Source organism: Pimephales promelas, chromosome 1 (assembly GCF_988280905.1).
Source record: "Pimephales promelas chromosome 1, fPimPro1.hap1.1, whole genome shotgun sequence".
NCBI classification, from domain to species: Eukaryota; Metazoa; Chordata; class Actinopteri; order Cypriniformes; family Leuciscidae; genus Pimephales; species Pimephales promelas.
In genome coordinates, this window is record NC_142769.1 from 40,161,187 (window position 1) to 40,188,388 (window position 27,202).

Below are 27,202 nucleotides of genomic sequence, written 5' to 3' on the forward strand. Positions count from 1 at the left end.
GGAGGGGTTATGTTGTTATAAAAGAAGGTGACGTACAATGAGGAGGAACAGGTGGCAATATACACTCTTTCGGTATTGCAGTACACCACAGCTGCACTGAGGACACACCAACTTAGAGGTAATGAAAACATACTCTTTTTTTTGTGTGCTTGTTAATTGATGAATTTGATGATTTATTTTAATGTTTGAATAATTGTGCAAATGTGGCATTTTCAAATTTAATTTGTAGTGCAAATCTTTTGTGTAATGTCTAGATGCTGCATTTCACATCCTGTCTCAAAACCGGTTTGACAGGTTAAATTTGTTTAAAAGGGAGGGACAGGCAGAGTTATCTTATATCCTAAGAGTGTATTTATATGCTTTGTACAATCATTATTTTCCTCTCCCTCCAGTGATGGCTTCTTCCAGCAGTTCCCAGGCTGCAGAACAGTGCCTGTGTTCAATATGTCAGGATTTCTTCACCGACCCAGCAACCATTCCGTGTGGACACAACTTCTGCATGGATTGTATCAGTAAACACTGGAACAGCAGTATGGAGACTCGATGCCCCCTTTGCAAAAAGTTATTTCACTTGAGACCAGATCTTGACATCAACAGAGAGTTCAGAGATCTCATTGAACAAATGAAAAGGGTAGAAAGCCCCGTCCGACCTGGAGGAATACCATGTGATGCCTGCACAAAAATAAAGAGAGGTGCTTTAAAGTCTTGCCTGCATTGTGAAGGATCTTTCTGTAAAACACACCTAGAGCCTCATAACACCGTAGCAAAACTGAAGAAACACAAACTTATCAACCCAGTGGAGAATCTGGAGGATTATATTTGCCCAAAGCATGAGAGTCCCTTGGAGCTGTTCTGCAGAGATGATCAGATGTGTGTGTGCATGTCATGTACAATAAAAGACCACAAAACCCACAACACTGTTACTGTGGAGGAAGAGAGTGAAGAACGGAAGGTGAGATATGCTTAATCTATATGTATTTGTACTTTAATGATTTTGCCTTAAAAAAAAACACTTCATTTCTGTCCACAGGCTCAGTTTGGGAGAAGGCAGGCTGAGGTTCATTTGATGATTCAGAACAGAATGAAGAAAATTGAAGATATCAAATGTTTGGTACAGCTCAGCAAGGTAATTCTTGTTGCAGATTCATTAAAAGTGTTAATGTGGTCGAAACACAACAGTGATTTATCTATTTAATTATGTACATAAATTGCATTCAAGATATACATTTTAGCAGTTCATTGTCTAGAGAAATTGAGTGTTCTCCTCTAAACAATTATTTAAAGATCTAAATTATTAGAAAAGACATAATAAAAAGAAGTAAATTACAGATCTTGGAAAATCTCTAGGGGCCATGAAGTTTTCATAAGCAGACAAAAATCTAAACTGCACACAGACCACATCCTGTGAAGATGACGAGTGAACAGGAACATTGTTGTGTGTAACAACAGTTAGGAGTTAATTGTCTAGAAAGGTAGAAAACTGATAAATTGAACAATAAAAAAATGTGTGTATTGCTAATGCCAGTGACGCAAACAGGAAAGCATTGACGCAGGTAAAACCAAGCATTGAAGCAAGTAATGTAACGATCAACGCACGCTTGAAATATTTTGACGCAAGTAGAAGCAACATGTACGCAAATGAAGATATATTTCGCGTCATAAATGATTATAAAATGGGGCCTTTTTGAGCTCTCTAGCAGAGTTTTAGATGTGTGTGTTTGTGCGTAAGATCTTCTGTAGAGAGAGCAAGCAGGAAGCAGAAGCCAGCCACAGACCACAACCCTCAGAAACAAACACCTGATTTTCTTAATGACAGCACTTATATTCAATAAAGATTTAATAAAGAATTTCTTAAAGACAGCACATATATTGAATAAAGACAGGGTAAGCCTCAAAATGCAATTGTGTATTCTGGCCCATTGAACTTCCAGCTTAGCTGGCATAGTATTTAGCTTTTGCCTCTGCAAGAAATAATAAAATGAGAATGAGGACTGCCTTTAAAACTCTAAATAGTTTTGTCCTAGTCTGTTTATTTGCTGATGTTTATTGTAGAGATCAGAGTAGAATATTATATGCCTATCTGACTCCTCCAGAATCCAGGAATTGAGTAATATAAACAGAGGAAGAGTCTTGTGACCAAGATAAGAGTTAAGCACATCATGCATTCTCATTGACCCAAACGTATTTTTACGATTTGGGCATTGATTGAAAACAATCTGAGTCTGAGGCAGGCGATATGTTGAAAAGTTTGATAAAGTGCTGTAGAATGCACCGACCAATCAAAAAATAACACCCAAAAAAGCATTTTTCTTTCACTAACTATCACACAAGCAAATTTGGACAGAAATATTTGTGTGCTATTAAGGTGCTAATAATTTATCTTCATGAATGACTATGTATTTTCATATTTACTTGTATCTCCGACTGATTTTAAAGTGTCGTTTGGCCGAATGAAATGTGCTTGTAGCCACTTAACTGTCACCGTCCCGCTACCTGGACGCCTAAATTTACTTCACTGTATTTCTATTAAATCCTAATCTAATTATGACAAATTATATATCGTTGGAAAGGCTTAAGACTTCTAAATAAATATTCTACCCCTGTTTTGTGTTACAAATTATGTAGGAAGAGTTATTGATGAATTTATGACAAGAGTGCACCTCAAGAAAGCTTTTGTAAATAAATAAATACATATTTAATCAAATATTTTAAATATAAAAATATTTTGTGCAGTATTTTGATTTACTGTAAATTTAAACTTCCATAACTTTTTCATGCTTTCATTTGTTTTCACTTCAGCAATAATCTGTTTTCTTTAAAACAATATCAAACTTGGGTAAATATTCCAAAGCATTCTTGAATTACAACCATTTAAGTTTGAATAGTGCATTTTAACCCCCATTCTCAAAAAAAAGAGGGGGGGGGGGTGACAGCTAAGGGGTTAAGAACGTACATTTATTGCATGAACGGACCAAAAATGTAATGTAAGTGTATAAAATGCATGCTGAATGCACAAGGCAAACTGTCTGCTTAAAGGGATACTCCACTTTTTTTGGAAATAGGCTTATTTTACCACATCCCCAGAGTTAAACGGATGGGTTTTACCGTTTTCGAATGTATTCAGCTGATTTTCTGATATTTAGAAGAATATCATTCAGTAACCAGACAGTTTCTGGTCTCATTGACTTCCATAGTATATATTTTTTATGGAAATCAATGAGACCAGAAGTCAATGGTTCAGAGCCGGCTGCAGAAACAAACCAATGGACGGGCATTTAATATTGTAGGGGGGGCCTAATTATGACATCCAAAACATTTTTCTATTGGACAAAAACCAACTATTACGCCGATTTCAAGTACCAGGCGTAATTTGCGGGTGGGATATGTCCCCACCGTCGATATTGTACCCACCACTTTTGAAACATTCCGGCACGAATGTACCAATACAAATAAACAAAACATCTTCAGTTAACTAGCAGAGCATTCGTTTCGTTCGTTTTTTAAATGAGAGACGATCTAGCGCTGAAATGTGTTTTTAAAATCAACTGTTCAAATTAATGCTCGTTGCCGCTGGCGCGGATAGGCTAATGTGTTTTTTTTTTCTGGCTTGCGCACAGTCTTCACTCGGACGCGCAATCCGTTGTGGAGAGACTCTATTCATTACGGTGAAATTAAAACACAAAATGTTCTGAAGATGTTTTGTCTGTGCCTGATATACAACCACTGATAAACATAATCAGTTTTGATGGAAAAAATGTATTAGAAAAAAGTTATTAAAAAGTTATTAGAACGGATTAGAACCCAGAATCTCTGGCACGCTTGGCAAAAGTTCTACCCCTGGACCATTATTTACATTCACGTTTAATACAAATATAAAGGCGTAATTGAACGACCACATAAACCTAAATCAATAACTATTTAAATCGATTAAAGGATATCGTAATGTTATTGTACATATCTGTTTTATGATTTAGCATTGTGTCAGGGCTGGTGCAACTTAAGAAGAGTAATAAAAATAACTGTGGCCCACTCATGTTCTTAATACAGCTGAAGTCGACGTTTTTGGGAGTGGAATCTCCGCATGAGTTATTCAATACATTATTTTTATTTTTAAAATAAATTTCTTTTTAAAATTTATTAATTGCAAACTGCATGGAGAGGGGGGCACAGGCGCTCGGTAGGCGGGCCCGGCCACCTAAGGCCCGCCCATAGCGCCGGGTATGGCCATGAGACTTAGACCTGAGTGCAAAAATGGAGGCTCTAGCCCCTTCCAGAGCTGAGATATCGAAACTCAAAAATTCGGCCCGAAAAAAAAAAACGACAGTGGTACCCCTTACGTTTTTTTTTTTGGGCGAAAAATTAAGTTTCTCCAATCTTCCCAAAACTCTGGATTCTGATAGAGGGCCATGAGACTTAGACCTGAGTGCAAAAATGGAGGCTCTAGCCCCTTCCAGAGCTGAGATATCGAAACTCAAAAATTCGGCCCGAAAAAAAAACGACAGTGGTACCCCTTACGTTTTTTTTTTTTTGGGCGAAAAATTAAGTTTCTCCAATCATTCCAAAACTCTGGATTCTGATAGAGGGCCATGAGACTTAGACCTGAGTGCAAAAATGGAGGCTCTAGCCCCTTCCAGAGCTGAGATATCGAAACTCAAAAATTCGGCCCGAAAAAAAACGACAGTGGTACCCCTTACGTTTTTTTTTTTTTTGGGCGAAAAATTAAGTTTCTCCAATCTTCCCAAAACTATGGATTCTGATAGAGGGCCATGAGACTTAGACCTGAGTGCAAAAATGGAGGCTCTAGCCCCTTCCAGAGATGAGATATCGAAACTCAAAAATTCGGCCCGAAAAAAAAACGACAGTGGTACCCCTTACGTTTTTTTTTTTTTGGGCGAAAAATTAAGTTTCTCCAATCTTCCCAAAACTCTGGATTCTGATAGAGGGCCATGAGACTTAGACCTGAGTGCAAAAATGGAGGCTCTAGCCCCTTCCAGAGCTGAGATATCGAAACTCAAAAATTCGGCCCGAAAAAAAAAAACGACAGTGGTACCCCTTACGTTTTTTTTTTTGGGCGAAAAATTAAGTTTCTCCAATCTTCCCAAAACTCTGGATTCTGATAGAGGGCCATGAGACTTAGACCTGAGTGCAAAAATGGAGGCTCTAGCCCCTTCCAGAGCTGAGATATCGAAACTCAAAAATTCGGCCCGAAAAAAAAACGACAGTGGTACCCCTTACGTTTTTTTTTTTTGGGCGAAAAATTAAGTTTCTCCAATCTTCCAAAAACTCTGGATTCTGATAGAGGGCCATGAGACTTAGACCTGAGTGCAAAAATGGAGGCTCTAGCCCCTTCCAGAGCTGAGATATCGAAACTCAAAAATTCGGCCCGAAAAAAAAAAACGACAGTGGTACCCCTTACGTTTTTTTTTTTGGGCGAAAAATTAAGTTTCTCCAATCTTCCCAAAACTCTGGATTCTGATAGAGGGCCATGAGACTTAGACCTGAGTGCAAAAATGGAGGCTCTAGCCCCTTCCAGAGCTGAGATATCGAAACTCAAAAATTCGGCCCGAAAAAAAAACGACAGTGGTACCCCTTACGTTTTTTTTTTTTTGGGCGAAAAATTAAGTTTCTCCAATCTTCCAAAAACTCTGGATTCTGATAGAGGGCCATGAGACTTAGACCTGAGTGCAAAAATGGAGGCTCTAGCCCCTTCCAGAGCTGAGATATCAAAACTCAAAAATTCGGCCCGAAAAAAAAACGACAGTGGTACCCCTTACGTTTTTTTTTTTGGGCGAAAAATTAAGTTTCTCCAATCTTCCCAAAACTCTGGATTCTGATAGAGGGCCATGAGACTTAGACCTGAGTGCAAAAATGGAGGCTCTAGCCCCTTCCAGAGATGAGATATCGAAACTCAAAAATTCGGCCCGAAAAAAAAACGACAGTGGTACCCCTTACGTTTTTTTTTTTTGGGCGAAAAATTAAGTTTCTCCAATCTTCCCACAACTCTGGATTCTGATAGAGGGCCATGAGACTTAGACCTGAGTGCAAAAATGAAGGCTCTAGCCCCTTCCAGAGATGAGATATCGAAACTCAAAAATTCGGCCCGAAAAAAAACGACAGTGGTACCCTTACGTTTTTTTTTTTTTTGGGCGAAAAATTAAGTTTCTCCAATCTTCCCAAAACTCTAGATTCTGATAGAGGGCCATGAGACTTAGACCTGAGTGCAAAAATGGAGGCTCTAGCCCCTTCCAGAGCTGAGATATCAAAACTCAAAAATTCGGCCCGAAAAAAAAACGACAGTGGTACCCCTTACGTTTTTTTTTTGGGCGAAAAATTAAGTTTCTCCAATCTTCCCAAAACTCTGGATTCTGATAGAGGGCCATGAGACTTAGACCTGAGTGCAAAAATGGAGGCTCTAGCCCCTTCCAGAGCTGAGATATCGAAACTCAAAAATTCGGCCCGAAAAAAAAAAACGACAGTGGTACCCCTTACGTTTTTTTTTTTGGGCGAAAAATTAAGTTTCTCCAATCTTCCCAAAACTCTGGATTCTGATAGAGGGCCATGAGACTTAGACCTGAGTGCAAAAATGGAGGCTCTAGCCCCTTCCAGAGCTGAGATATCAAAACTCAAAAATTCGGCCCGAAAAAAAAACGACAGTGGTACCCCTTACGTTTTTTTTTTGGGCGAAAAATTAAGTTTCTCCAATCTTCCCAAAACTCTGGATTCTGATAGAGGGCCATGAGACTTAGACCTGAGTGCAAAAATGGAGGCTCTAGCCCCTTCCAGAGCTGAGATATCGAAACTCAAAAATTCGGCCCGAAAAAAAAAAACGACAGTGGTACCCCTTACGTTTTTTTTTTTGGGCGAAAAATTAAGTTTCTCCAATCTTCCCAAAACTCTGGATTCTGATAGAGGGCCATGAGACTTAGACCTGAGTGCAAAAATGGAGGCTCTAGCCCCTTCCAGAGCTGAGATATCGAAACTCAAAAATTCAGCCCGAAAAAAAAAACGACAGTGGTACCCCTTACGTTTTTTTTTTTGGGCGAAAAATTAAGTTTCTCCAATCTTCCCAAAACTCTGGATTCTGATAGAGGGCCATGAGACTTAGACCTGAGTGCAAAAATGGAGGCTCTAGCCCCTTCCAGAGCTGAGATATCGAAACTGAAAAATTCGGTCCGAAAAAAAAAACGACAGTGGTACCCCTTACGTTTTTTTTTTTTGGGCGAAAAATTAAGTTTCTCCAATCTTCCCAAAACTCTGGATTCTGATAGAGGGCCATGAGACTTAGACCTGAGTGCAAAAATGGAGGCTCATGCCCCTTCCAGAGATGAGATATCGAAACTCAAAAATTCGACCCGAAAAAAAAAAACGACAGTGGTACCCCTTACGTTTTTTTTTTTTGGGCGAAAAATTAAGTTTCTCCAATCTTCCCAAAACTCTGGATTCTGATAGAGGGCCATGAGACTTAGATCTGAGTGCAAAAATGGAGGCTCTAGCCCCTTCCAGAGCTGAGACATCGAAACTCAAAAATTCGGCCCGAAAAAAAAACGACAGTGGTACCCCTTACGTTTTTTTTTTGGGCGAAAAATTAAGTTTCTCCAATCTTCCCAAATCTCTGGATTCTGATAGAGGGCCATGAGACTTAGATCTGAGTGCAAAAATGGAGGCTCTAGCCCCTTCCAGAGCTGAGACATCAAAACTCAATTTTTCGCCCAAAAAAAAAAAAACGTAAGGGGTACCACTGTCGTTTTTTTTTTTCGGGCCGAATTTTTGAGTTTCGATATCTCAGCTCTGGAAGGGGCTAGAGCCTCCATTTTTGCACTCAGGTCTAAGTCTCATGGCCCTCTATCAGAATCCAGAGTTTTGGGAAGATTGGAGAAACTTAATTTTTCGCCCAAAAAAAAAAAAAAAAACGTAAGGGGTACCACTGTCGTTTTTTTTTCGGCCCGAATTTTTGAGTTTCGATATCTCATCTCTGGAAGGGGCTAGAGCCTCCATTTTTGCACTCAGGTCTAAGTCTCATGGCCCTCTATCAGAATCCAGAGTTTTGGGAAGATTGGAGAAACTTAATTTTTCGCCCAAAAAAAAAAACATAAGGGGTACCACTGTCGTTTTTTTTTTCGGGCCGAATTTTTAAGTTTCTCCAATCTTCCCAAAACTCTGGATTCTGATAGAGGGCCATGAGACTTAGACCTGAGTGCAAAAATGGAGGCTCTAGCCCCTTCCAGAGATGAGATATCGAAACTCAAAAATTCGGCCCGAAAAAAAAACGACAGTGGTACCCCTTACGTTTTTTTTTTTGGGCGAAAAATTAAGTTTCTCCAATCTTCCCAAAACTCTGGATTCTGATAGAGGGCCATGAGACTTAGACCTGAGTGCAAAAATGGAGGCTCTAGCCCCTTCCAGAGCTGAGATATCGAAACTCAAAAATTCGGCCCGAAAAAAAAACGACAGTGGTACCCCTTACGTTTTTTTTTTTTGGGCGAAAAATTAAGTTTCTCCAATCTTCCCAAAACTCTGGATTCTGATAGAGGGCCATGAGACTTAGACCTGAAAGCAAAAATGGAGGCTCTAGCCCCTTCCAGAGATGAGATATCGAAACTCAAAAATTCGGCCCGAAAAAAAAACGACAGTGGTACCCCTTACGTTTTTTTTTTTGGGCGAAAAATTAAGTTTCTCCAATCTTCCCAAAACTCTGGATTCTGATAGAGGGCCATGAGACTTAGACCTGAGTGCAAAAATGGAGGCTCTTGCCCCTTCCAGAGATGAGATATCGAAACTCAAAAATTCGGCCCGAAAAAAAAACGACAGTGGTACCCCTTACGTTTTTTTTTTTTGGGCAAAAAATTAAGTTTCTCCAATCTTCCCAAAACTCTGGATTCTGATAGAGGGCCATGAGACTTAGACCTGAGTGCAAAAATGGAGGCTCTAGCCCCTTCCAGAGCTGAGATATCAAAACTCAAAAATTCGGCCCGAAAAAAAACGACAGTGGTACCCCTTACGTTTTTTTTTTTTGGGCGAAAAATTAAGTTTCTCCAATCTTCCCAAAACTCTGGATTCTGATAGAGGGCCATGAGACTTAGACCTGAGTGCAAAAATGGAGGCTCTAGCCCCTTCCAGAGATGAGATATCGAAACTCAAAAATTCGGCCCGAAAAAAAAACGACAGTGGTACCCCTTACGTTTTTTTTTTTGAGCGAAAAATTAAGTTTCTCCAATCTTCCCAAAACTCTGGATTCTGATAGAGGGCCATGAGACTTAGACCTGAGTGCAAAAATGGAGGCTCTAGCCCCTTCCAGAGTTGAGATATCGAAACTCAAAAATTCGGCCCGAAAAAAAAACGACAGTGGTACCCCTTACGTTTTTTTTTTTTTTTTGGGCGAAAAATTAAGTTTCTCCAATCTTCCCAAAACTCTGGATTCTGATAGAGGGCCATGAGACTTAGACCTGAGTGCAAAAATGGAGGCTCTAGCCCCTTCCAGAGATGAGATATCGAAACTCAAAAATTCGGCCCGAAAAAAAAACGACAGTGGTACCCCTTACGTTTTGTTTTTTTTTGGGCGAAAAATTAAGTTTCTCCAATCTTCCCAAAACTCTGGATTCTGATAGAGGGCCATGAGACTTAGACCTGAGTGCAAAAATGGAGGCTCTAGCCCCTTCCAGAGATGAGATATCGAAACTCAAAAATTCGGCCCGAAAAAAAAACGACAGTGGTACCCCTTACGTTTTTTTTTTTGGGCGAAAAATTAAGTTTCTCCAATCTTCCCAAAACTCTGGATTCTGATAGAGGGCCATGAGACTTAGACCTGAGTGCAAAAATGGAGGCTCAAGCCCCTTCCAGAGATGAGATATCGAAACTCAAAAATTCGGCCCGAAAAAAAAACGACAGTGGTACCCCTTACGTTTTTTTTTTGGGGCGAAAAATTAAGTTTCTCCAATCTTCCCAAAACTCTGGATTCTGATAGAGGGCCATGAGAGTTAGACCTGAGTGCAAAAATGGAGGCTCTAGCCCCTTCCAGAGCTGAGATATCGAAACTCAAAAATTCGGCCCGAAAAAAAAACGACAGTGGTACCCCTTACGTTTTTTTTTTTGGGCGAAAAATTAAGTTTCTCCAATCTTCCCAAAACTCTGGATTCTGATAGAGGGCCATGAGACTTAGACCTGAGTGCAAAAATGGAGGCTCTAGCCCCTTCCAGAGCTGAGATATCGAAACTCAAAAATTCGGCCCGAAAAAAAAACGACAGTGGTACCCCTTACGGTTTTTTATTTTTTGGGCGAAAAATTAAGTTTCTCCAATCTTCCCAAAACTCTGGATTCTGATAGAGGGTCATGAGACTTAGACCTGAGTGCAAAAATGGAGGCTCTAGTCTAGCCCCTTCCAGAGCTGAGATATCGAAACTCAAAAATTCGGCCCGAAAAAAAACCGACAGTGGTACCCCTTACGTTTTTTTTTTTTTGGGCGAAAAATTAAGTTTCTCCAATCTTCCCAAAACTCTGGATTCTGATAGAGGGCCATGAGACTTAGACCTGAGTGCAAAAATGGAGGCTCTAGCCCCTTACAGAGATGAGATATCGAAACTCAAAAATTCGGCCCGAAAAAAAAACGACAGTGGTACCCCTTACGTTTTTTTTTTTGGGCGAAAAATTAAGTTTCTCCAATCTTCCCAAAACTCTGGATTCTGATAGAGGGCCATGAGACTTAGACCTGAGTGCAAAAATGAAGGCTCTAGCCCCTTCCAGAGCTGAGATATCGAAACTCAAAAATTCGGGCCGAAAAAAAAACGACAGTGGTACCCCTTACGGTTTTGTTTTTTTTGGGCGAAAAATTAAGTTTCTCCAATCTTCCCAAAACTCTGGATTCTGATAGAGGGCCATGAGACTTAGACCTGAGTGCGAAAATGGAGGCTCTTGCCCCTTCCAGAGCTGAGATATCAAAACTAAAAAATTCGGCCCGAAAAAAAACGACAGTGGTACCCCTTACGTTTTTTTTTTTTTGGGCGAAAAATTAAGTTTCTCCAATCTTCCCAAAACTCTGGATTCTGATAGAGGGCCATGAGACTTAGACCTGAGTGCAAAAATGGAGGCTCTAGCCCCTTCCAGAGATGAGATATCGAAACTCAAAAATTCGGCCCGAAAAAAAAACGACAGTGGTACCCCTTACGTTTTTTTTTTGGGGCGAAAAATTAAGTTTCTCCAATCTTCCCAAAACTCTGGATTCTGATAGAGGGCCATGAGACTTAGACCTGAGTGCAAAAATGGAGGCTCTAGCCCCTTCCAGAGTTGAGATATCGAAACTCAAAAATTCGGCCCGAAAAAAAAAACGACAGTGGTACCCCTTACGTTTTTTTTTTTTGGGCGAAAAATTAAGTTTCTCCAATCTTCCCAAAACTCTGGATTCTGATAGAGGGCCATGAGACTTAGACCTGAGTGCAAAAATGGAGGCTCTAGCCCCTTCCAGAGATGAGATATCGAAACTCAAAAATTCGGCCCGAAAAAAAAACGACAGTGGTACCCCTTACGTTTTTTTTTTTTGGGCGAAAAATTAAGTTTCTCCAATCTTCCCAAAACTCTGGATTCTGATAGAGGGCCATGAGACTTAGACCTGAGTGCAAAAATGGAGGCTCTAGCCCCTTCCAGAGCTGAGATATCAAAACTCAAAAATTCGGCCCGAAAAAAAAAACGACAGTGGTACCCCTTACGTTTTTTTTTTTTGGGCGAAAAATTAAGTTTCTCCAATCTTCCCAAAACTCTGGATTCTGATAGAGGGCCATGAGACTTAGACCTGAGTGCAAAAATGAAGGCTCTAGCCCCTTCCAGAGCTGAGATATCGAAACTCAAAAATTTGGCCCGAAAAAAAAACGACAGTGGTACCCCTTACGTTTTTTTTTTTTGGGTGAAAAATTAAGTTTCTCCAATCTTCCCAAAAACTCTGGATTCTGATAGAGGGCCATGAGACTTAGACCTGAGTGCAAAAATGGAGGCTCTAGCCCCTTCCAGAGCTGAGATATCGAAACTCAAAAATTCGGCCCGAAAAAAAAAACGACAGTGGTACCCCTTACGTTTTTTTTTTCGGGCCGAATTTTTGAGTTTCGATATCTCAGCTCTGGAAGGGGCTAGAGCCTCCATTTTTCCATCCATCATATTTCCTCCATCATATCGAAACTCAAAAATTCGGCCCGAAAAAAAAAACGACAGTGGTACCCCTTACGGTTTTTTTTTCGGGCCGAATTTTTGAGTTTCGATATCTCAGCTCTGGAAGGGGCTAGAGCCTCCATTTTTGCACTCAGGTCTAAGTCTCATGGCCCTCTATCAGAATCCAGAGTTTTGGGAAGATTGGAGAAACTTAATTTTTCGCCCAAAAAAAAAAAAAAAACGTAAGGGGTACCACTGTCGTTTTTTTTTCGGCCCGAATTTTTGAGTTTCGATATCTCATCTCTGGAAGGGGCTAGAGCCTCCATTTTTGCACTCAGGTCTAAGTCTCATGGCCCTCTATCAGAATCCAGAGTTTTGGGAAGATTGGAGAAACTTAATTTTTCGCCCAAAAAAAAAAAACGTAAGGGGTACCACTGTCGTTTTTTTTTTTCGGGCCGAATTTTTAAGTTTCTCCAATCTTCCCAAAACCCTGGATTCTGATAGAGGGCCATGAGACTTAGACCTGAGTGCAAAAATGGAGGCTCTAGCCCCTTCCAGAGCTGAGATATCGAAACTCAAAAATTCGGCCCGAAAAAAAAAAACGACAGTGGTACCCCTTACGTTTTTTTTTTTTGGGCGAAAAATTAAGTTTCTCCAATCTTCCCAAAACTCTGGATTCTGATAGAGGGCCATGACGGTTACTGATATTCTTCTAAATATCAGAAAATCGGCTGAATGGATTCAAAAACGGTAAAACTCAATTGTTTTACTCTGGGGGAGTTGTAAAATGAGCCTATTTCCAAAAAAAAGTAGAGTATCCCTTTAAATAAAATAAGAATTTGCTGTTTACCTTAAGATCAGCTTTGGGCAACTATCAAACATGTCCATCTATCCTAGCGCAATGTTCTGTTCAAGTTACGGTTTTTACTGTATAGGCATTTTCCAAATGGTCACTGATTGGACAGTTGAAAAGTCAAAATGGTATAATTTTATTCAAAGTGAAAATAAGAGCTGTGATATATAAAGTTCGGTATAAATAAACATAGAGATAAGAATAGTTAAAATAGAATATCTCTATATCTGTCTGTCTGTAGTGTATTCTTCCTTGCATCTCATTTATCAGTTAGCTGTAAGAATTACCTTTTTAATTCAAATCAATAATTCATGTCACATCCATAATTATTTATCTTCTTGGTATCCATGTCTTAAGACTGACTGTACATTGTCCTTTATTTAGCAAAGCTCAGAAAAAGAGAAAGCGGACTGTGTTGAGCTGTTCACGGATCTGATCCGCTCCATTGAGAGCTGTCAGTCTGAGCTGCTGGAGGTGATGGAGCAGAAGCAGAAAGCAGAAGAGAAACAGGCTGAAGAGCTCATTAAAGAGCTGGAGCAGGAGATCACGGAGCTGAAGAGAAGAAACACTGAGCTGGAGCAGCTCTCACACACTGAAGATCACCTGCACCTCCTACAGGTCAGTGTCTGTCTCTCTGCTCGCTGCACATCACAGGACAACACTCAACATGCTTCTCTCTTCTCTCGCTGTAGATTTATCCATCCCTGTGCAGCCCGTTAGACACCAAGATCTGGACTGGGATCAGTACTGACGCTATTCTGAGGGAGGACGCTCTGAGGAGAGCTCTATCAAAGCATCAAGAATTTCTCAATGGTGCAATGGTGAAGATTACAGGAGCTGGTGAGCTTCTCACTGTTATGATTGGAATAAAAACTGCTTGGTTTTTCTAGCATTTTTATATTGAATTATGTTAATTGAATTATGCTTTAAAACTATGACTGGTACTGTTCTACAACTTATTTACGTTCTTTAGAGAAGACTAATCAAATGTATAAATTGTTTCCACAGAGCTGAGGAGGATTGAGAAGTTTACAGGTACAAGTCATCTGTGCCATTTCCCTTCATTTAAACATGCATACACAAACATTTTCACATTTATAGATGTATGGGTGTGTAAACTATATTTAAAAAAAAAAATCTCACTAGTTTAATTTGTCTTCAAACAATGTCCAGCATTGGATATACATGCATCTAAAATATACCACATTTTACTTAACCCTTGTGTTATGTTGGATTTCTGTGTACACCCCTTATGGTTCGGGTCAAATTGACCCTAATTGGATTCAATACAATTCCTCAAAAATCACACTATGAAAACCAACAAAGATTCAGGTTCAAACTGTAAACTTTTAATATCAACATTTTTCAAATATTCCAAAAAAATATATATCTGAAGATATGATTTAATGAACATGTGTTTTAACCATTTTTTAAAACTGTTTTGTTTTGACAAAATTTGAAAATGAACAGAAACCAGACATAACAAAAACATACATCAAATAAATGTTTTTTATTTATTTTTTTGGGTCTGTGAAGCTGCCTTTGAAATACCTAGCTTTTAACCAAACCTTATATGTAGGATTTTCAGACACCAAGAGAGCTTAAAAACGAGAGCTTATTTTACTGTGTAGTGTACAGACACCCTTTATCTGTGTCTGTCAAAGATTTTCATTTGTATATATTATTTTATTTTTCCAATTTTTTACATGGTATAAACACTTAAGTATAAAAAAAAAAGAAAATCAGACAATACAACCATAACAGAAGGGAAAAAAAAAAAAAAAAAAAAAAAGAAAACAAAAGATTTTCATTTGTAATTTGCAATTAATTCTGAACACCATTATTTAGCTTTTTTCAAGTTTGGTTAGGGTTAGAGCACTTTTAGATACACTTACATTTTAGAACTGGAGTTGATGCCCTGACATACATAAAATAAATGTTTTTATTTTGTGTCTGTACAGTTGCTTTTGAATAGCTGCCTATGAGGGTCAAACTGACCCGCGAACATCACAAACGTAATAGTAATTTAGTTTGTATGTCAAAAAACACCAGCATGTTGAAACTTTGCATGCATGTTCATGATGATAAATGAGAAAAAGTCACAAAATATCAAGAAAAAAAGCAAAGGTTTAATAATATATCAGGTAGCTTGAAAAAATAAATGAAAGGTAATTTTTACCATCTGTGGCTGACAAAATATTTTTCTGTATTGAAATAAGTGTGGAAACCCTATTTTTTTAGCTTCATAAGGTAGTAAAAAGATAAAATAACAAAATATAACCAATAAATATTATTATTTTGGGTCGGTACAGTTGCATTAGAGCGTTAAAATATGCGGGTCAAATTGACCCGCGAACATCACGAACGTAATAGTAATTATGTTTGTATATGTCAAAAAACACCAGCATGTTGAAACTTTGCATGCATGTTCATGAGGATAAATGAGAAAAAGTCACAAAATATCAAGAAAAAATATATAGGTTAACCAGTATTTCCAAAAACTAGAAAATCTAAACGGGTCAAATTGACCCGCAACATAACACAAGGGTTATAGTAATAACAAATATTTTAAGTTTGAAAGTCTGGGACAAGTGTAAAACAATACAATCTATACATTTGAAAAGTAGCTAATATAAATGATGGACATGCATTGTAAAACATTTCCAGGAAGTTTTAATGGGATAATAACAAAAAGAAAAAGTGAATGCAATCCTGTACTACACAAGTACATGCAGTATGCTAAGTACATGTTCTGATCTGTCTCAGTGATTGTGACTATGGATCCTGAAACTGCACACCCAAAACTCCTCTTTTCTGAAGATGACAAACAAGTTGGATATGGAGAAACACGACAGATTGTCCCAGACAATCCGTGGAGGTTTGATAAGTGTCCCAGTGTCCTGGGGAAGGAGGGATTCTCCTCAGGGAAATTTTATTTTGAGGTGCAAGTAGAAGGAAAAACTGAGTGGGACTTAGGTGTGGCGAGGGAGTCTGTTATCAGAAAGGGAATAATCACTCTGAGTCCAAGGAATGGACTCTGGACTCTATGGTTGAGGAATGGAGGCGAGTACAAGGCCTGTGACTGTCAGTCTGTGTCTCTCTCCCTGAAAGTGAAGCCCCAGAAGGTGGGTGTGTTTGTGGATTATGAGGAGGGTCTGGTCTCCTTTTATGATGTGGAGGCCAGGTCTCATATCTACTCTTTCACCGATCAGACTTTTACAGAAAAACTCTATCCTTACTTCAGCCCAGGCTTTAATAATGGAGACACAAATTCAGCCCCTCTGATCATCTCACCTGTCAGCAAAAATAAGTGGATTTTAGTCAATGATAACCATTTGTAGAAAAAATGTACTATTGTCATTTGTAATAAAATAATGAAAGTGTTTTTTTACTTGCACAACATTTCTTTTTACAATCATGTTTCTAACATTACAGTAACATATCAAATAAAGATGAATTTTAAATTTGTTTTATTGGCGAATCATGACAGTAATTCACACAAACATATTACCGTTTTTGTAATTTATTACTGATTTAATATTAGTATTTTTATGTTTTTTATGACACTGAGACAATAGATAATACCATCATTTCAGGACCCTATTGTGTGTCCAATCACGTCAGGGTATTAAAACAACCAGGAAATGTTCATTTTTTATTATTATTATCATTTTGAGCAGCATTAACATTTGCTACTGACAACTTTTTTAACTGAAGACACTTAAACTTTGATTAGTTCACAGTCAGAGCTGGATAAGGTAAATCAATGTAATTATCTTAAGTGTTAGCTCATGTTTATATTAAAGATTTGTGCAGCAGCTAAACACTTTTCCTCAGAAATGTATTCGTTGTTAAAACGAGGTATCACTCTGTCAACATTAATTCATACATTTGGGCAAAGAATGAAGATTTCTCTCACTATACAGAACAAATTAGCGCTAATCATCTGTTCACGATAATGTTTTGAGCTTTACACTTTTTTTTTTAAGAAAACATCTAATTGTTTTATATATTTATTTATTTATTTGGCCATGAACACTTCAAACTGCGCAAATTAAGGATAAAAACAGAAAAAAAAAACACTGTCGTTTTTTTTTTTCGGGCCGAATTTTTGAGTTTCGATATCTCAGCTCTGGAAGGGGCTAGAGCCTCCATTTTTGCACTCAGGTCTAAGTCTCATGGCCCTCTATCAGAATCCAGAGTTTTGGGAAGATTGGAGAAACTTAATTTTTAGCCCAAAAAAAAAAAACGTAAGGGGTACCACTGTCGTTTTTTTTTTTTCGGGCCAAATTTTTGAGTTTCGATATCTCAGCTCTGGAAGGGGCTAGAGCCTCCATTTTTGCACTCAGGTCTAAGTCTCATGGCCCTCTATCAGAATCCAGAGTTTTGGGAAGATTGGAGAAACTTAATTTTTCGCCCCAAAAAAAAAACGTAAGGGGTACCACTGTCGTTTTTTTTTTCGGGCCGAATTTTTGAGTTTCGATATCTCAGCTCTGGAAGGGGCTAGAGACTCCATTTTTGCACTCAGGTCTAAGTCTCATGGCCCTCTATCAGAATCCAGAGTTTTGGGAAGATTGGAGAAACTTAATTTTTCGCCCAAAAAAAAAAACCGTAAGGGGTACGTCGTTTTTTTTTCGGGCCGAATTTTTGAGTTTCGATATCTCAGCTCTGGAAGGGGCTAGAGCCTCCATTTTTGCACTCAGGTCTAAGTCTCATGGCCCTCTATCAGAATCCAGAGTTTTGGGAAGATTGGAGAAACTTAATTTTTCGCCAAAAAAAAAAAAACCGTAAGGGGTACCACTGTCGGTTTTTTTTTTTCGGGCCGAATTTTTGAGTTTCGATATCTCAGCTCTGGAAGGGGCTAGAGCCTCCATTTTTGCACTCAGGTCTAAGTCTCATGGCCCTCTATCAGAATCCAGAGTTTTGGGAAAATTGGAGAAACTTAATTTTTCGCCAAAAAAAAAAAAAAAAAAACGTAAGGGGTACCACTGTCGTTTTTTTTTTTTTTTCGGGCCGAATTTTTGAGTTTCGATATCTCAGCTCTGGAAGGGGCTAGAGCCTCCATTTTTGCACTCAGGTCTAAGTCTCATGGCCCTCTATCAGAATCCAGAGTTTTGGGAAGATTGGAGAAACTTAATTTTTCGCCCAAAAAAAAAAAACGTAAGGGGTACCACTGTCGTTTTTTTTTTCCGGGCCAAATTTTTGAGTTTCGACATCTCAGCTCTGGAAGGGGCTAGAGCCTCCATTTTTGCACTCAGGTCTAAGTCTCATGGCCCTCTATCAGAATCCAGAGTTTTGGGAAGATTGGAGAAACTTAATTTTTCGCCCAAAAAAAAAAAACGTAAGGGGTACCACTGTCGTTTTTGTTTCGGGCCGAATTTTTGAGTTTCGATATCTCAGCTCTGGAAGGGGCTAGAGCCTCCATTTTTGCACTCAGGTCTAAGTCTCATGGCCCTCTATCAGAATCCAGAGTTTTGGGAAGATTGGAGGAACTTAATTTTGTGCCCCAAAAAAAAAAACGTAAGGGGTACCACTGTCGTTTTTTTTTCGGGCCGAATTTTTGAGTTTCGATATCTCAGCTCTGGAAGGGGCTAGAGCCTCCATTTTTGCACTCAGGTCTAAGTCTCATTCGTTTTTTTGTTTATTTTTGTCTAAATCTAATTTGAAATCGTTTTGTCATTTATGTTTATATATTATTACTTGTTGATGTGTTATTTGACCGTATGATTCTTGTAAAAGAGATATAACTTCATTCAATACAGGAAGGCCTGGTGAAATGGTGAAATCCATGGGATAAGTGAATTGCTAACACCTGGTTGTGAAAGCTAGTGGATTGCAGGCCTAAAAGACATGGCAGAACACATAACACCACCTAAATTCAGACTCGAAAGAAGGGAAAGTGTCGATTTTTTGCCTCCATGTAAGTCTCATGGTCTGAACATGGATTATGCAGTCACTCACTCAGTAATGCAATGAAGGGTGTTTGAACGCACTCTACTAATATGTTAATTATTACTTAGTGTTTTGTTGACTATTTTAATAAATGTTAGGATTTTAAACATTTTTTTTTTCCAGCTATGTATCTCTGCGGTGGGTGTCATCTGACAGAGGAGCGTCAGTGTCCAGTGTGTCTGGATGTGCTCAATGATCCAGTCACCACTCCATGTGGACACAACTTTTGCAAGACCTGTCTGGAAGAATGCTGGGACAACAGTCAGGATTACAAATGCCCATATTGTAAAGAAGCATTCACCAAAAGACCTGATCTGAAGAACAACACAGTTCTTAGAGAAATTGTGCAACTTTTTGAGAAAAACACCACAGGTAGGGGTATATTTTAAAGCTAAAACATTTTATTAGAAGTCGTGTCTCATAAATGTGCACAAAATTGTATTTGCACAAAACTTTTTGTACAAAATATGTACTCACTTCAAAAGTGAGGACTTCCTGAAGTTAATACATTTCTTCTGCTTTCAGCCCAGTTATGCAGCGCCAGTGGTCTGTTATCTGAAGAGCTTCAGTGCTCCATCTGTCTGGATGTATTCAATGATCCAGTCTCCACTCCATGTGGACACAACTTCTGTAAGACCTGCCTTGATAAGTGCTGGGACAACAGTCAGGTCTGCACCTGCCCATACTGTAAAGAAACATTCAGCGAATGTCCTGATCTAAAATGCAACACAGCTCTTCGAGAGATTGTGCAACTCTTTGAGAAAAACACAGGTATACATATATTTATTTTTCCAATGCATTTTCATAAAATGATATTTAAGCTAGGAACATGCTTAGTTTGATGAGTAACAACAGTAAAGTATATGTGATATTATTATGTCCATGAGATGTGTCTATTTTTTATTAAGCCTTTAAAATTATGTTTTGTCATTTTTTAAAGGTTACAAGAGGGAACCGATAATGACAGAATATTCACAACCTTTAAAAACAGATGTCCAAGAGGAGACTCTTTACAAACCTTCAAGTGAGTTTATAATATAGCAGGATCTTCTATCCCCCTCATAAATATATATTTTAAATTTAATACAAAAACGCTAATATTTCACATAAATATTGTATATTGTTATTTTCAATACCTAATTCGAGCAATTATGGATACATTTGCATCTTTTTTTTTAAACTTTGAACTGTAAAGTTTTTGTTTCTATAAAGCTGATTTTGCCTTTAAGTTCACATATTTATTTAGTATTTTATTTTTGCTTTGTTTTTCAGAAATGGCTTTCTCAAGAAGTGCCCTGAATGAAAACCTTCAGTGCTTAATTTGTCTGGAGCAGTCCACTGATGCAGTGAAAACACCATGTGGACACAACTTCTGTAAGGCCTGTCTGAGGGAATGCTGGGAAAGCAGTCATGATAACAGATGTCCATGCTGTAAAGAAAATGTAAAGGATGTTGAGCAGCTATTGTCTCAATCTAAGATCCTGATGTGTCAGAGCTTTTGCTGTGAGCCTAAAGTGGAGCCTCATGGGAGAGTCCTAAAGATAAAGCAGGTCATGATGATTGACCTTATTGTGAATTTGAATCCTAAAATAATCCAGAAACATGACAGATCTCTGGAGTTGTTCTGTAGAGATGATCATACGTCTGTGTGTCTGTCCTGTAATGATGGAGGCCACAAGACTCACAAGACTGTTCCTGTTGAAGATGTGAGTGAAAAGAAAAAGGTAATGTAAAGTTATCTTATATTCAGATCGACAGCAAAAGCTAATTATAAATATTAAAGCATACTGGATGACACATCGCATCTGTCTTTTCTCTCTCATCACAGGCAAAGAAGGTGATGATGCACAAGCTTGTGCAGCAGGTGATCCAGAACACAATGAAGAAAAATGAAGAAATCACATGCTCTAAAATGAAAATGAGCAAAGTGAGTCTTATAATATGTTATTAATTATAAAACAACTGTTATTCATCCATTTCCCAAACCAATTATCCAATTCATGGTTTAAGGGTACAAACATTTATATTATATTGATGCATGTGTTTGATCTAATAATCTTTTTAATTAGAAAAATAAAGAGAAAGAGGAAACAGACAACTCTGAGCTGTGCACTGATCTGAATTACTCCGCTGAGAGATGTCAGGTACTGAGATAATGATTTCTTACAGTAATAAGTTTAAAACATTTGTCTGAGATCACTATGTTGATACCAGTTTACTTGATATCTATACATGTTCTAAATGTTATGTTTGTTACTCATCTGATCTTTCACAGATGATTCTTCCTGAGCACTGGGCGAAGAACAGGATTAAGTTTTTATTGCTGCTGCAATCCTTTCATCCTCTTGGATCTATAGGATACCCTTTACAAAAATGGATAAAAGCGCCATTTTTTCAAGCATAAAGAAAAAATCATTAATCTTTCAACTAATAATCTCATCAAATGTATAATCACAGAAGTACAGTTTAGTAGCTGTAACTAGTATCATAATCCTAACGGTTCCTGCGCATCTTTAAAAAGTCTTAAATTAGATTTTGTAAATTTAAGGCCTTAAAAAGTCTTATTTTTACTTACGAGAGGTCTTAAATTTTAGATGAATTTTAGACATGTCTAAATGCTTTTACCATCTCATTAGCGTACACTTTTTTTTATTATTTTTTCTATGTGGATTGGCTTGTCCACGTGACTATTTGCGTCATTTACTGCATATTACGTCAGTAAAGTTGAACATTTTTCCATCTTATATCATTTTCTTGTATTTCATCTTAATTTACATAAACTATTTTGTTAAATATCTGTATGTTATCTGAAAGCACTCTGAAATTTTTCAGGCGTTACTGTTTGTTTGTTGAATACATATTATATTATTATAATAATGATTCCAATTAACGGTGGAAGCAGGCAGGTGGAAGGAATGTTTGAGAAACTGGTTTGGAAATTATAATTGTTTTGAATTTAGCTTTTTATTTTGCCCTCTATTTGCTTTATATTGTAACTGCATAATTTAGATTTTTGATAATATGATACTACTGTAATCTTGTTGACTAAATAAATTCCAAAAAACTCTTGTTACTCTTCTGTGATTTTTGTAAGTACACCTAAAAAATCTTACAAGACTTTGAATGATAGTGACACATACATTGATATCTACTGAATATACATGTAGAAAAGCTACCTTAATCCAGAAAACATTGTACATTTTCATTAAATAAAGAACCTTTCCCTGAGGTAAGGAAAGTTTGACCATTTTAAAATCCACTTATCACATCACAACTCCATCTTTGCCAACATATTTTATTATATGATGAATTACAAAATAGGTTTATGTAAGTTAATTATCTGCATAAAAGGTTTTATCAAATATTTCTCCTGCTAAACTCCTGTTGCTGCCAAAGCGGTTTAGTCTCCAATGTTTATTGTTCTACCATCAGATCCTTCTGATGCATTGTGTGAGAGGAAACTGTAACCTGAATGGAGGCTCATTGGCAGCATGTACTCTGACGCTGGCTGATGAACACTTCCTGTAGATGAGCACTGATGCAGACAGTAGAGAGAAAGCAGCCATGATGCTCAGCACTGTTGCCACAATGATCTCTGGTTTAGACACTGTGACTGAGGAGAGAGGCACGAGGTTGGGATGAGGAGTGGCGTCAGTCTCCTTCACATCATGATCACTTCGATACAGAAAAGATATACTCAACTGACATAGAATTACACTGTATTTTGAATTATGTAACTGCTGGCATATTGTAATGAAGGTAAATCACATTAGAAAATAATTTAAGAAAAAGGAATAGACTAACCTCTCAATGGATGAGCTAATGTTGAGGTTATCTGCCTTTTGCCTTGATGTCGGAGGAGCTAAATCAGAATATTTACATAATCTGTTGTCTGGGCAGAAAATGAATCCCTGATAACCAGACACCTATAAAATTTAGAGACAGAAAGTTATAACAAATAGCCCAGTGATGTGAAAAAAGTGTTAATGATTCAGTCATTATAGTTAGTTATTATAGTTTTATCTCAAACCTCAACACTCTTGCCTGCTGGACAATCCAACCAATCAGAATCCTTTACTTGAATTTGATATTTGTTTCTTCCAGTGCACCTGTGTCTGTAACAGTGACCTGCCACTGATGCATGGGATGAGGATGAATGATTCTAAAAAACGTTAAAACAGCATTTACTAGTGGGTCTAAATATCTGAAAACTGTAGCTTTGTCATATTTAAACATTTATAAATATGTTTGTACATAAATTTGAGAACACGTGGTACCGGTCTGGTGAGGTTGGATATGAAACAGCGGCTGTCTGAGCCATATATCTCTCCACTTTCTTCATTCATTCCACTCCTCTCATTCTCCTTTTTCCAGCATTCACTCTGATGAAGAAAAGACATTACACACTGATAATCATGTGGGAAGTTTTGTTAAGGTGACAACAAAGTGAGGGACCGGTGAAAGGGAAAAAATAACTCTTAACATAAGACTCACAGCATTTGCCAAGGGTTTGAAAATGTGGCAGCCATCCAGGTACGGATCAGTGAGACACTCCCCCTTGTGGAAGTGAAGGTAATGACAACCCAATGCACTGGGAGGAAGACAGTGGATAGTTAATGTATCACATTTAATACTCTTAAAAAATAAAATAATTAAAATTCTACATAATTATTTTGACCAACTTTAGAAAAGCCATTTAAATCTTTTCACTTTTCAACAAGCCCACCATTCAAACATGCAAAACATAGTTTCCTTTAAATCAGTGTCAAAATACCTGTCATTTTTCAAAGAGGCTTTATTTGTTTGATTACCTGTCTGTGCAAAAGAAAGTTGAAGAATTGTGACAGGTAGAAAGGGACCCGAACTGACTGCCTTCACCTAAAACACACACAGAAACAAGCCGAAAGAGTGGTATAGCGGCTAATCAATCCTATGATGGTACCGCTGAGAGACTAAGACAGGGATTTTATACACTTGTGACGCATAAATAAAACATCTGTGAGGAAAAACAACTTTTAATAGCACTTCTTTATTGGACAGACGTTCCTTGATGGTAGGCCACTAAGTTTAGTGGTCAACAAAGAAAAGAATAGAATCGTCCCTGCTCACCCCCTTTCCCCTATTTCAATCAAGTGACTGTAATCCCGTGACCCCACCCCACCCCACCATGATCACGTGACAATCAAAAACATTAACTTTTTCATGTCTACTACCAAAATAGTTTAATAGCAGATGTCGTACCCTCTCCCCACACCAGGCTCTGAGCTCGGCTAAAGTTCACTGAATACCAGCCTGTATCCTGGAGGGCAGCGAGTGTGATGGGATCGAGGCGAATCAGAGACGGCTCCACCAGTAAAGCTGCCATGATGGAGCCCTGAAGCACACGGGCCTCCCAGTGTGATGAGAGACCATCTGAAGCAACATCCTGAGAGGAAGAGACAGAGAGGGTGATTGAGTGTATCATCTGTGTTTTACATTAGGCAGCAGCTATTTACATTAAGCGCAAACAGTAATAGATACTATTCAAAGTAAATAGCCAGCCGGTTTTGAAATTTTACACTGTCTTTACATTGACAGTACATCATTTTGTTTGTGTGTACTTTAATCTAAGTACCCTCAAATTTAAAAAAAAAAAGGTTTAAAGTCACTAAGAAAAATATAACCAAATCACTGGATATCAGATCACCATTAATGCATTACTACCATGGATCTTTGGAAATGACAATGTACTGTACCATTTGTGCAATATCATTGTAGTTTCATTTAAAAAAAAATACCTTGTAGTGCCATGTATATGCCATGATTTATACTATTATTAAAAATGTTGGGGTCTGCATAATGTTTTTGAAAGAAGTCTCTTAATGCTCACCAAGGCTGCATTTATTTTAACAAAATACAGTAAGAACAGTAATATTGTGAAATATATATTATTGCTGTTCTTTATGTATTTTGTTCAAATAGATGTAAATAAATTAAACATAAAAATTTCTGTTTCAATATATTTTAAATTGAGCAGTCAATTTAGCAGTCATTTATGGAAGCTTGTTTTCGATACAGAATAAAAAAAAATACAAGGTAATTGCAACTTTTTATCTCACAATTGCGAGATGTAAAATCAGAATTGTGAGATATTAACTCGCAATTCTGAGAAATAAAGTCACAATTGCGAGATGTAAACTCAGACCTGTGAGATATGAACTCACAATTGCAAGGAACAACTCCGAATATCAGTTATATACCTTGAAGTTCAGCCTTTTTTCTCAGAATTGTGAGATTTAAACTCGCAATTGTGAGTTACAGTCCAATTCTGAGGGGAAAAAAAGTCAGTTCTCAATTCTAACATTGTTTTGCAATTGCAAATGTATATCTTGCAATTTTGAGAAAAATTATTTTAGAAAGTATAGAAGAACATTATTTGATTGAAATAATAAAATAATTAAAACATACATTATTTGTATTTAATGCCACTTTTGATTAATTGAATGCATCCTTGCTAAATTATTAATTAATTCTGCTTAATATAAAAAATATAAAAAATGACTGACCTCAAACTTTTGAAAGTATGTAGTAATTGTTGTATCTGTGTTTTGTATGTGGTGGGTACCTTGTTCTCTAATGGAGCTCCAAGGTCAGCGTGGGTAGAGTTGAGATGTTTCTGCATTGCTCTGATCACAGTAGGAGAATAGAGTCTAACCTGCCCCATCTCATCTGTGCTGATCACCTGACCATAAGGCCAGCAGTCTACACCAGCTTCATAACACACAAAATAACAAAAATGATCAGCAACTGCACAACAGGGCTACAATAAACACCATAACTCTAAAAAATACTTATTCAGTTACATAAAGAAAATTTAGAAACATTTAGCTCTGTTACTTATGGAAACTTGTTTCCGAGATCCAGGGGGGAATTTTTTTTTTTTTTAAGATAATTGTTATTTGTTATCTCACAATTTTGACATTTTCCCTCACAATTGCAAGATATAAACTCACAATTGCTAGTTTATATCTCACAATTCCGACTTTATAATTCGCAGTTGCAAGTTAATTACGCAATTGCAAGAAATAAAGTCAGAATTGCGAGATGTAAATTGTGAAATAAAAAGTCACAATTATTTTTTATTCTGTGGCGAAAACAAGCTTCCATAGTTACCCTGAGAGGAGAGAGAACAATCCTTCCATCGGCTGAAGAGCTCCTTGCTGAAGCCCAACACGTGGAAAAGCTCATGGATCACAGTCTGTACCAAAACAAAGATTACAAATAATGAATGTTGTATTCTCACTGTTTCCTACTGTACTATAACTGCAGTTCACCTTCTCTTCTCAAACACACACTCACTCACTGTCACCTGCACATAGCGCTCATGTGTGTATCTTTCCATACTGAGCGGCTCTCTACAGATGACCATAGTCCCAGCCAGAGGACGCCCCTCTGAATCTGCCTGACAGTGAGCAGCATAAGCCAGTATACTAGACTGAGACAGACAGGCATGTAAAATGTTACAGACACTATATGGCAACCAGCATTAATCTTAGTAGTCATAGTGTCTACCTCTGCTCTGCATTTATCTGTGCTGTGAGTGAACACATAGAGCAGGAAGTCAGTCTCAGGAACACCCGACCCCTCTGGCCTCAGCACTGTCGGGACTGGTTGCTCAGGATGGGGATAAACAACACAGCCATTTAGGTGCTCATCTGGGATCTGTAAGCAGGCAAGACTGAACAATAAGTGCAATATTTTGAGTAGTATTAGTAGTAGTAGTATGTATATGAGACTCACATTCACGCCGAAGCAGCTCTCGAATCTGTAGTTCTCTTTGGCTCTGCCACATCTGAGGAGAATGACACTGGATGACTTATTAAAATACTTTTGAAAATCAGTAAAAATGAAAGGTTAATGAGCAAGTGCTACTACAAACACTACTAGCACAGTAGAAAACAATGACAGTTCAGTAAGAGTGCCAGAGAAGAAGATTAAAACATGTGTGTCTGTATGTAATTCTTTTTACAGACCTAAGTGTGTGTGTGTGTGTGTGTCTGTCTGTCTGTCTGTCTGTCTGTCTGTCTGTCTGAATGAATGAATGAATGAATGTAAAACATACTTCATGTGGTTAACAGCGCTACTGTTTCTCCAGACGAATTTGCAGTATTTGTTTATGTCTCTGTTCAGCAACAGACTACCTGGAACTCGTCTCACTATAAGCAAACATCCACAAAAATGTTGCTAAGAGGAAAGGATTGGGAAGAAAATCTCTCAATATTTGACTAA

At 37.9% G+C, this 27,202-nt stretch overlaps 3 protein-coding genes across 3 annotated transcripts; 2 read left to right on the forward strand and 1 right to left on the reverse strand.

The window, feature by feature from the left end:
• The first annotated feature begins 23 nt into the window (after positions 1–23).
• On the forward strand, positions 24–16,373 carry LOC120462581 (E3 ubiquitin-protein ligase TRIM39). The gene is made up of 7 exons (XM_089129682.1): positions 24–118; positions 393–952; positions 1,031–1,126; positions 13,367–13,600; positions 13,675–13,822; positions 13,991–14,017; positions 15,749–16,373. Exons 2-7 carry the CDS (start codon positions 395–397, stop codon positions 16,321–16,323), a joined length of 1,638 nt encoding a protein of 545 aa, XP_088985808.1. The 5' UTR covers positions 24–118; positions 393–394; the 3' UTR covers positions 16,324–16,373.
• A 2,237-nt stretch (positions 16,374–18,610) lies between these two features.
• LOC120462614 (uncharacterized) lies at positions 18,611–21,377 on the forward strand. The gene is made up of 8 exons (XM_089129684.1): positions 18,611–18,902; positions 19,058–19,306; positions 19,460–19,705; positions 19,875–19,958; positions 20,207–20,658; positions 20,763–20,861; positions 21,004–21,078; positions 21,210–21,377. Exons 1-8 carry the CDS (start codon positions 18,833–18,835, stop codon positions 21,336–21,338), a joined length of 1,404 nt encoding a protein of 467 aa, XP_088985810.1. The 5' UTR covers positions 18,611–18,832; the 3' UTR covers positions 21,339–21,377.
• Positions 21,378–22,218: 841 nt separating this feature from the next.
• Positions 22,219–27,149, reverse strand: cirop (ciliated left-right organizer metallopeptidase). The gene is made up of 13 exons (XM_039651207.2): positions 27,036–27,149; positions 26,714–26,765; positions 26,486–26,635; positions 26,283–26,408; positions 26,087–26,171; positions 25,539–25,684; positions 24,176–24,359; positions 23,746–23,812; positions 23,429–23,525; positions 23,212–23,316; positions 22,965–23,096; positions 22,739–22,860; positions 22,219–22,609 (listed from the first exon to the last, which is right to left on the reverse strand). The coding sequence occupies exons 1-13, from the start codon at positions 27,038–27,040 to the stop codon at positions 22,363–22,365; spliced, it is 1,518 nt and encodes a 505-aa protein (XP_039507141.2). The 5' UTR covers positions 27,041–27,149; the 3' UTR covers positions 22,219–22,362.
• Between the last annotated feature and the right edge of the window lie 53 nt (positions 27,150–27,202).

Coding starts and splice junctions, on each gene's coding strand:
- LOC120462614 (XM_089129684.1), top strand. CDS start 18,833: ATGGCAGAACACATAACACCACCTAAATTCAGACTCGAAAGAAGGGAA. Junction 18,903..19,057: donor TGTCGATTTTTTGCCTCCAT/GTAAGTCTCATG, acceptor TTTTTTTTCCAG/CTATGTATCTCTGCGGTGGG. Junction 20,862..21,003: donor CTAAAATGAAAATGAGCAAA/GTGAGTCTTATA, acceptor CTTTTTAATTAG/AAAAATAAAGAGAAAGAGGA.
- LOC120462581 (XM_089129682.1), top strand. CDS start 395: ATGGCTTCTTCCAGCAGTTCCCAGGCTGCAGAACAGTGCCTGTGTTCA. Junction 953..1,030: donor AAGAGAGTGAAGAACGGAAG/GTGAGATATGCT, acceptor TTCTGTCCACAG/GCTCAGTTTGGGAGAAGGCA. Junction 14,018..15,748: donor GAGGATTGAGAAGTTTACAG/GTACAAGTCATC, acceptor GATCTGTCTCAG/TGATTGTGACTATGGATCCT.
- cirop (XM_039651207.2), bottom strand. Junction 25,685..26,086: donor TTGTTCTCTCTCCTCTCAGG/GTAACTATGGAA, acceptor TGTGTTATGAAG/CTGGTGTAGACTGCTGGCCT. Junction 24,360..25,538: donor GAGCTCCATTAGAGAACAAG/GTACCCACCACA, acceptor TCTTCCTCTCAG/GATGTTGCTTCAGATGGTCT.